The sequence below is a fragment of the Pelecanus crispus genome, chromosome Z (genome assembly GCF_030463565.1).
Source record: "Pelecanus crispus isolate bPelCri1 chromosome Z, bPelCri1.pri, whole genome shotgun sequence".
Taxonomy (NCBI): domain Eukaryota; kingdom Metazoa; phylum Chordata; class Aves; order Pelecaniformes; family Pelecanidae; genus Pelecanus; species Pelecanus crispus.
Genome location: NC_134676.1, coordinates 86,447,886 through 86,457,795, shown reverse-complemented (window position 1 = coordinate 86,457,795; position 9,910 = coordinate 86,447,886). Strand labels below are relative to the sequence as shown.

General features: G+C 52.9%; 1 protein-coding gene across 1 annotated transcript; it reads right to left on the bottom strand.

The window, feature by feature from the left end:
- Positions 1-4,975: 4,975 nt before the first annotated feature.
- Positions 4,976-5,692, bottom strand: CDC42EP2 (CDC42 effector protein 2). The gene has a single exon (XM_009486882.2). It carries the CDS (start codon positions 5,687-5,689, stop codon positions 4,976-4,978), a length of 714 nt encoding a protein of 237 aa, XP_009485157.2. The 5' UTR covers positions 5,690-5,692.
- Between the last annotated feature and the right edge of the window lie 4,218 nt (positions 5,693-9,910).

The window sequence follows — 9,910 nt, the reverse complement described above, 5'->3', positions numbered from 1 at the left end:
GAGTGGGGGGGTGAGGGGAAGGAGGGTGGTGGGGAGGGAGAAGGTAAACGTGGAAGAGTAAAGGCCTGGGGTGAGGGAAAAGGGGGTGAGGATGGAGGGGGGTGGAAAGGGGGATGAAAAGGGGGTGAGGGCAGCCAGAAGGGGGGAAATGGGCGAGGAGCAGAGGGAAAAGGGGATGGGGAGGGAAGTGAAGGAAAAGGGGGAGATTGGAGGGAAAGGGGTGGGGTGAGGGTGCAGGAAGAAAATGGGGGAGGTGAGTGGGGAGGGAGGATGGATGGATGGATGGACGGATGGACGGAGAGCGAGAGGCGAAATGGAGGGGGGAGGGATGGAAAGGGAGATGAAAAGGGGGTGAGGGCAGCCGGGAGGGGGGAAATGGGCGAGGAGCAGAAGGAAAAGGGGATGGGGAGGGAAGTGAAGGAAAAGGGGGAGATCGGAGGGAAAGGGGCAGGGTGAGGGTGCAGGAAGAAAATGGGGGAGGTGAGTGGGGAGGGAGGATGGATGGATGGACAGATGGATGGACGGAGAGCGAGGGGCGAAATGGAGGGGGGAGGGATGGAAAGGGAGATGAGGAGAAGGGGGTGAGGGCAGCCAGGAGCGGGGGAAATGGGTGAGGAGCAGAAGGAAAAGGGGATGGGGAGGGAAGTGAAGGGAAAAGGGGAAAATCAGAGAAAAGGAGTGGGGTGAGGGTGCAGGAAGAAAATGGGGGAGGTGAATGGGGAGGGTGAGAGGATGGAGGGTGGCGGGGAGGGAGAGCGAGGGGCAAAATGGAGGGGGGAGGGATGGAAAGGGAGATGAAAAGGGGGTGGGGGCAACCGTAAGGGGAGAAAACGGATGAGGAGAAGAAAGAAAAGGGGATGGGGGAGGGAAGTGAAGGGAAAAGGGGAAAATCAGAGGGAAAGGGGTGGGGTGAGGGTGCAGGAAGAAAATGGGGAGGGAGAGTGAGGGGCAAAATGGAGGCGGGAGGTAAATGTGGAAGAGTAAAGACGTGGGGTGAGGGAAAGGGGTGAGAATGGAGGGGGGTGGAAAGGGGGATGAGGAGAAGGGGGTGAGGGCAGCTGGGTGAGATGAAGGGTGTTTGGGTGGGGGGATGAGGAAGGAGGAGTGTGGTGGGCTGGGGAGGATGAAGGTTGCTGGGCGGAGGTGACAAGGAAAGAGGGATGAGGGAGGAGGAATTGAGGTGGAAATGCGGATCCTCCCCGTCGGATCTCAACCCTCCGTAGCGATTCCCCACAGGTATTTACGGTTTCAGCGCCTGGTGCCGGCACAACAGCCATGCCCCAAAACCACCACCCCCCCAACCTCTTTTTTTCTTTAGAAATTCATGCAGAAAATTTATATTTTGGAGCCCTTTTCCCCTTTTTAATCAAACCTAAATTAACCAGAGATCTTAAAATTCATCCTGCAGGGTGATGAAGCAGACACAAGGTTGCCCGTGTACCCCATGGCAAGCGTGGTTTGTCCAAAAACGGGAGCCAGGTGAACGCCTTTATTTTCCTTGTTATTTCTACTTTCTCTGTGGTTTTGGTTTGGTTTTTTTTTTTTTCCCCCCACGTATTGGTTTCCTGGGTTACATCTAAGGTTAAACCTTTCTCTCTGCCCTTCCTCCTCCCCTTAATCCCGCACCGGCTGTTATTTGCGTGCGGGCAGCCGCTTTATTTTCCTGCCCTGTCAATAAAACTCGACGCTCTTGTCACCGTGATTAACAGTTGTGACGTTCCGGCTACAGGCATTGCGACGGGGTCAGGCGCGCCGAACCCACGACGGGGGGTCGAAAGCCAAATGTCGGCGTAGGCGTTTGCCGAGTTTATTGCGACGTTAATCCGCTGCCCGGAAATCTTGGGATAACGAAGAATTTTGCGGGCTAGGTAGGAGTGCCAACAGCCGAGTGTCAGCCTGTACCCCCCAAACCCTCCGCTTGTGGGCACCCGTTGTTCCCCCTGGAATTAATCAAATTAATTCATTATTCATTAACTTATTCTGCCTTAAATCTCCCTGAAAAAGCAAGGCAGGGGAAAAAGGCTCAGCACACGCTGGCTGAGTCACAGCAGGGAACAGCGTTCCTGCCCGAGTGACTCACGCCTCTTCGAACACGGGATTAAAAAAAAAAAACCAAACCCCAGGGTTTAGCAACAGTTGTTTGCATAAATCGGCGATTTGAGGAGTGATTAATTAGGGACCGAGAAGCCCCCACCCTGTGTGGAAACCCCGGGGCAGGAGGGGGGGAATCCCAAATGATTTTATTGCTAATAGCTAAAAATTAATTAAAGAAATGGAGTTTTGTTGCGGCTAAGGAGGTGAGGCCATGCCTGGAAAAATGGGGGGGGGTGTGGGGTGTGTGTGTAAAAAAAAAAACCCCAAAACCAAAAAATATTGGGATAATTTCAGGGGGTTTATATCAAATATAGTCTGAGAGGGCGGAGGGGAGGGAGGAGGTGTGTTGCGGGCAAGGAGCATCACTTCTCACAGTAGAAAAACACCAAAATCCAGCAAATTAAAGCGTCTTTTCCATGTAACCCCTTGTAATACCAGCTCCTGTTTCTCTTCCAGCTATCCGAGCTGAGCTGTCGGCTCCGGAAGGCGCTGCCATTCCGGCACCGGAGCAGAGGGGGATGATCAGGGAGGGACGGATCCGCTCGGACGCAGCCGGGAGCCGTCAAGAGCGAGCGAGGTGCCAGATTAAAGCCGTTAACGCCCCAAATCCATCCCCTGACTCGTACTGAGCAGCAAAAATGGGGAAAAAAAAAGGAGATTTTGCCGTTAGCTTCTGTTATTTCGAAACGGTGGGGAAGCTGCTGCGTGGCGTTGCCCGGATCCGGTGGCGATTCTCGGTGCGGTTTTGTAATTGCTGATGATAATTAGGCAGAGGTTGGGAGCAAACTCAAAAGGTCTTCATCCCCGCTTCAATTGAGTTCATTAATTAAGGTGAAGCCCGTGAAAACCAGCGCCGCCGCATTGTCGCAGCCCACCCCACCCGAGGACGCTGGGCCACATAAAAAAAAACAAGCAAAGTGCTCTGAAACCCGCCCAAAATTATCCATTCTAGGCTTTTTTTTCCTTCAAGTCGTTTGCCCAAAGAGCAGCTGCAGCGTGTGAGGGAGTGAAGAAGGGATTGGGGAAACTGAGTCAGGCTCATGCTCCGAGCCCCATCCCCCATCAAAATAGGCGATCACCAGGGTAAATTAATTACAAACGATGCCCTCATCTCATTGCTGGAATTATTTCTGGTAAGAAAAATCCTGAAATAAGTAAAAAGAAGTTGTCGCCATGTGGATGGGCGTTGTTTGGAGGAAGCGCCTTCGGTTTAGACCAGGTAAGGATTGAACCGTAACAGCGTAAAATCAAACAGAAATTACACCCAGTGGCTGCCTGGCTGGAGCTCAATTAACCTAATTTTCTTAATTATTTTGCAGACTGAAGGCTTGAAAAACTGGTTTAACCCCAAATCTTTGGTGTTCCCACCAAAAGAGAGGGTTTTGGTCTTAGAGTGGGCGTGCCCTGCCGGATGCAGATGGGCAAGGGGAAGCAAGAGCCGGGACACAACTGTGTGGTGATGAGCTACAAGCTCGTTAATCTAATGACTCATTATTTAATGATACCTGTCCGAAACAGCAATCGATGATGTAAAGAAATACGCGGTCAGGCACTGGCAAGCCAGCAAAAAGTCAGTGTGCTCGTCAAGAGGTGCCTTAATTCCTTATCGGGGGGGACTCCCAGGCTCATTCTGGGCTCAAATGACCAGAAATGGTTAAAAATGATGCAGTTAATTAACGACAGCATCGAGGAAACGAGGTCCCGCTTGCTTTTACACCGTTACTGCGTCCAACAGGCTTCTCTTGTCCTCGATGCAGAGATTGGGAAAGAGAATGAAAGCCCTCGCAGCCGAGGTCTTTCACCCCGCTGTCAGCAGAATTGGCATTTCCAGTGATTTTTTTTTTATTATTATTTTTTAAAAAGCAGAAGGGATTCGCATTCCTTTCTGCGTGCCGAAGCGTTTCACCCCCTCGTTCCTCCGTCCATCCAAACAATCTGCAATTGATGGAGACGGCGTCTTTCTGGAGAATGAATTTCACCCCATCGTGCAGGAATCTGGCCGGGTGATCACTCACCCTTCACTTAACATATTTTTTTGCATCTTATTTACGACTTGAAATTCCAACCCCAAGCTCCAGCCACGGATTTAGTTGCCAAAATACAGCCTGAGAGGGGGTTTTTTAGCTTCTCCACAGGGAGCTTTTAGCTTCGCCTTAGCGACGGCGCAACATAAAAGCCCGATGGGGCCTTTTGCCACGTAACCGTTAGATTTACCGATTTGTGGGATCTTTAAAAAAATAAATCGAGTTGAAGGCTGACATTTGACCTCACCTTGAGGGTGCGGGTGGTTGGCAAACCGTGAGTGTCACACCTTCACCTCGACTGAGTGCAAACCGCAGCCCCTCTTCAAGCAAAAAAAAAAAATACCCCCCCCAGCCCAAAACCCCCAAAACTCCTCCCGACCAAGACATTTGGGAATTCAACCGTCGTCGTTTCACCCTGTCCAGTACAACAAACGTTTATAACAGCGCGGTGTCTTATTTTCTACCGGTCGGCGCAGTCCTACGGTTCGCTCCATCGCTATAGGTGACGTCGATACGGGCAAGCGGCAAGATAATCCGGCAGCAAGCGCTGCCCGTTTCGTCTTGGCTTCGTAGGGTGCGTTGGTTTTGGTTTTTTTTTTATTTTTATTTTTCCTCCCCATGCTGAGGGAGTAGCCGGAGGTCTGCAGGGAGCGGCGCTGAGGAAAAACGCTCACGTCCCGTTCGCACGATGGGCTCTGCGAGAGGAAACAACACATCGCTGTCAGCACACCGGTTAAGGAAGGTGTGTGGAGTCAAACTTGCACGTTTCAGCTGTCATTTAGGAGCCACTTAAAAGAAACAACCCAAAATAATAATAATAATCATCCATTTCTCAGCGTCTTTACCTTGAGCTGTCTTCACGTCAAGATTTCCTGCCTGGCCGAATCCTGTATAGATCCACCCACTCTCTCCGCTTGATGTTTCTCCATCACTTGCAGGACGTCCTCCAAAATGGAGGGGCCCAAATCCACGTGGAGGGAGAGGAGGGAGCCGGCGTGGGAGAGGAAGGGCGGCTCAGTGTTGCCCTTCTCCTCGGTGAAGCCATTCGTCGGGGCGGCAAAACGCGAGGCGCAGGGATGCAGCGGCGGGGCGACGCTCCCGCCCTCGCCGTCCTCCTCCCCGCCTTCCCGGCCTCGCGCCAGCGGGGCTTTGTCATCGAGGTGCAACCGCGGCGGTTTCGGGGGGGCTTGCGCCGAGGGCAGCGTCAGCGCCTGCGGTCCCCCGATGACGGGCAAGGAGATGGCGTTTTTGAGGAGGGGAGATGAAGTCTCCGAGGACGGCTGCTCGCATCCGGAGATGGTGGCTGTCCTGGAGAACTCGAACGGCGCTGCGTCGGGGCTGTCCTTGTCGGAATCCAGGCTGCCTGTGGTCCTGGGGAGGAGGTGAAACTTGCCCTGAAGGAAGGAGATGTCCCCAAACATGTCGCTCTCCCCGCCACTACCGATGTGAATCGTGTGCCTGAAGTCCCCCAAGGGCGGGCTGATCATGTCGGAGGAGAGGATGTCACGGAGCTTCTCCTTCTTCCCCTTCCTGCTGCCCCTCTTCAGGTAGATCGGCACCTTGGTGGACATCGTGCCGAGGAGCAAAGCTCTTCCACGCCGACTCCAGCCGATTCAAGAGACCGTTGCCTTCCTAGGCCTCAGCAACGCGGGCTTTAAAAATAATCTGCAAAATTTAAAATAAACAAACAAACAATAAATTAAAAAAAAAAAGGAAAAAAATGCTTAAGAGCAACGTGTAGGATGGAGATCCTCAACGTCAACGCGTGCCAGGAAATTAATTCCAGACGCTCTCCGTTTCTCTATCTAAAGTTCGTTGGCTGCGTTATCGATAACAAAACAACTCAGGTAATTAAATCCAGGCACTCGGGGCCTCTCCTCAAGATTTGTTTCGAGTAGGAGGAAAATCAGGAAGAGGGTCAGAGCTGGAAATCCAAGAGGATTTGCATTTTTATGGGGGAATCGGGGTCCAGAGTTAAAGGTTGAGGAGAGCGCAGAGTTGGAAAGCGGCTTTTCTAGCCCAGAAGAGGAGTTGTTTTTTCATTTCAATTCCCTCTTCTCTTGGCTGTGCATAATGCAGCCCCACCCAACAACAAGCTAAAATAAAAAATAATAGAGATTAAGGAGGAGGGGGAAGGAAGTTGGCTTTTTTCCTCCCGTTTCGGTCATATTCATTCAGCTCTGACAGTTTACGCGTTCTGTTCTAGGCGTGATTTTTCAGCTGCGGGGAGGAACGAGGCAAAAATGGGCATTTTTTCATGCTAATACGTTACATATGACCTTGGGAGATGCCTCGGTGGGACAGAAAAAGGGATGAAACATGTTTTAGGCCACCTGAGCATTACTTTTTAAAACCAGCAGGCGGAAAGGTCTGGAGTTCTAGCCTTTATTGCTAGTTTTCTGGGGAAAAAAAAATCCTATCGCTCCATGTATCCGATCTGCCATCAACTGCAAGCACAAAACAGAGTTTAGGCGTGATTTAGAGACGGGTTTGTCCGGTGCGCTGAGCCCCGCCGCCGCTAAAACAACCGCCCGTAACAGCTTCCAGCCCATTTTACGCTGTTTGTGATACACCTCCCAGTACAGCCGCACCTGGAAAGCGAAAGCTGACGGTGAAACCACTGCGGCCGAGCCCTGCTCCTCCAGCCAACCCCTGAACCGTCCCGGCAAGACGTCCCAAGTGATTCCCTGGGTTGTGGTTTTTCCAGTCAGCCACCGCCACCGAACAACGCGAAGCCCGGCTGAGCGCCGGGAAACAATCGTTCTGCCTGTGTTTTCCAGCCCCAGCAACCACGTCAGGCGCTTTCCCCGTCCAAAACCCACCCCGGCTGGTGCCAGAGAGCCAGTGAGAACCAGTCCGCGTCCGACGCCGATGAATTGAGCCAGACGACCTCCCCGAGGGCTGGCATTTCAAGTACAGCAGGAGCCACGCGCCCGGCGGTGTTAAATGCCGCGCTGGCCAGCGGGTGTTGGCTCTTCGGGAATGCCGAGCGCTGGGGTTTCGAGGCGGCACAGTCCCACCGAGACCGCAGAAGGCTCGCTGGATCATCCTGCCCCTTCCCTGAACCACACCTGACTGCCGCCCCTGAAATTTGTCCTTAAAAATATCATCGTTGTCATAATTAGGGATGGAAAATCCACGTTCGCCTTCCACCTCCTGACGCACCATCGTTCTCCTTAGAAAGCGCTGCCGAAACCACCTCCGTAGGCTCACCCTGCCTACCCGCTTTATTCCCTTTTCCCCAATTCCCTCTTCTCGGTGCTGAGAAACACCATTACGGCCCCCTTCCTGTGAACAGAGACCCACGTATGCGCCGCTACAGCCGGAGACGCTACAGCCGGAGACGCTCCCGAGGTCGCGTTCGGTTGACAGCAGCGCGAGGGAGAGGAGATGGAGCGGCAGACGATCACCCAAACGTCTGGAAACGAAGCACGGACGAGATGCCGGCGATGCCGTCAGCATCAGGAGCGCGGCCCTGGGAGGAACGCGGCCGCTGGTAATCCCATTCCTGGCGGCTGCGGCCAGGGAAAAATCCTGACGATGCAGAATTCAGCTTCGTTAATCCCGGGCGGATTAAAGCGGGCGGTGTAATGACAGCCTGCAGAGGCGACGGCTGCGCCGCTCGGGTGAAATACAGGTGCCGCGAGGATGCCGGGGGTACGAGGAGATGACGGTGGAGCCGCTGCCGTACACGGAGAGAAGGGGTCCGAGGGATGCGCTTCTTCCCGGAGATCTGGATTGGGAGGAGCGCCGGTGCTCGCCAAAACACCTGCCGGATGCGTGGCCGCAAGCCACCGCGCTGGGGAACCACGGACAGTTGTGGCTTAGCCGCGAAAAAGCACCGAAATCAATTTAAAAAGTGGATTTGTAGGGGGAAAAAAAAAAAGCGCCTCTCAGCACGTGGAAATATTTAATGTTTTCAGGTTGGGGCATGGGATGACGCTGACGGGGACAAGCGGGGAGCAAAAGAGTCCACTCCCGCCCGGTGCGGCGGCTTCGGTTCAACATCTTCCACCGGCACCGAACAGAAATCGTTCTCCCTCACCCCAATTTCTTCCCCCCCCACCCCACCTCCTCTTCTCCAGTTTGAGCTCCGGCCGAAAACCCAGCGCCCCACTGGGCTGGGACAAAGGCTGCCTGTGAGCACCGTCGGCGCCGAAACGAGCTCCCGGGGCCGGCTGAACGCTGGAAAAGTCCAGGGCTGCTGGTAGCGCCCTTCCCCTTTGTGCTCGGGGAGAAAAAAAAAAAAACACAAGACCTCAAAAAAGGGCATTTGCTGCCAATGCGGCCTGGGAAAGGGTCAGCGGGCCCTGAAAGCACAGGGAATAGGGTATTTCAGGGTCAGAAAAATCCTTAAAAACCCTTTTCCCAGCATTTTCCAGCGCCGACGAGCAAGTAAACCTGCTCGAAAGATGGGAGCGTTACCAGCACACCCCCTTCCCTGCAGCAGCGATGCGACACAGGTGGAAAACAGGTTGGAAAGGGAGCGGAACCTCAATAAAACGCTCCATAAAACTTATTTACCCGCGTTCTCGCCGGCGTGCGTCTGTGCGGCGCGTCCCGCCGTCGGCCGAGCTGCCGCCGGTGCCTCTTCCCAGCCCCACGGGCGCATCCCGGGTGATTTTTTTCACCGAAAGCGTTTCGCCTCCTAATTAGCGCTGCGTGTTGAGACGTACCCCGTTAGCGTTGCGGATCGGCCGAGGTGGGGGCGGCGACTCGAAATGCTAGTTAGCAGAAGCCTGGCATGACAGTACCGTGGCTAAAAACGCGTTAAAACCCAAGAATAATACGGGTGTCCAGCGGAATGACACTCGGGGCTGTCAGCGAAGAGAGAAACGGGGAAAATTCAGATGGTTTTGTCCCAGCGTAAAAGCGGGAGGTGCTTCAAGAGAAGAGCTGAGCGCATAAACGCAACCTGTGCCCCGCGTTAGGCTTTGATTTAGCTTCTCGTCGTTAAGAAATCAGCCGAAAGCCCGCGGCACAAGATTTAACATCCCTCCGCTGACATCCACCTCCTGGATATTCACCACTTTCCCCAATTTGGCTTTTTTTTTTTTTTGCCCGTTTTCATCAATCCAGGCTTTGGTACGTGAAATTTTGTTTCTCTTCCGCCCGTTTTCAGCAATTCAGGCTTTGGTTCATGAAAATTTTGGTTTTCAGCCTCTTTTCAGACATTCAGGCTGCACTACACTTAAGTTTTGTTTCTTTTTCACCTGCTCTCAGCAATTTAGGCTTTGGTACACAGAAATCTGTTTCCTTTCCGCCCGCTTCCAACAATTTATGCCTCGCTACATGAAAATACGTTTCTTTTCTGCCCTTTTTCAGCAATTTAGGCTTTGGGACACAAACATTTTGTTTCTTCTTGGCCCACTGTCAGCAACTTAGGCTTCAGTCCATGAAATCTGTTTCTTTTTCTGCCTGTTTTCAGCAATTTAGACTCGCTACACAGGAATTTGTTTCCTTTCCACCCACTTTCAGCATTTTATGCTCTGCTACATGAAAATTTGTTTCTCTTAGCCCATTTTCAGCAATTTGCGCTTCACTACACGAAGACCCGGCACTTCCTCAGCCCCCCGGTTACTCACAGAGCGGCTATTTTCCCCATCCCGGCATCTCCGCAAACTATTTTATCAAGATCCCGCAAAAACAGCGCTTAAGCGACGGAGCCTTAAACCCGTTTTCCCGCTTGAAGGCGCAGAAATCGAGCGAGTGAGCAACCACCGCAGAAAACGAAGCCGGTTCCTTCCCTTTCTCCTCCTCTTGACCCTTTTTTGAGCCTTTTTGCACCTTTT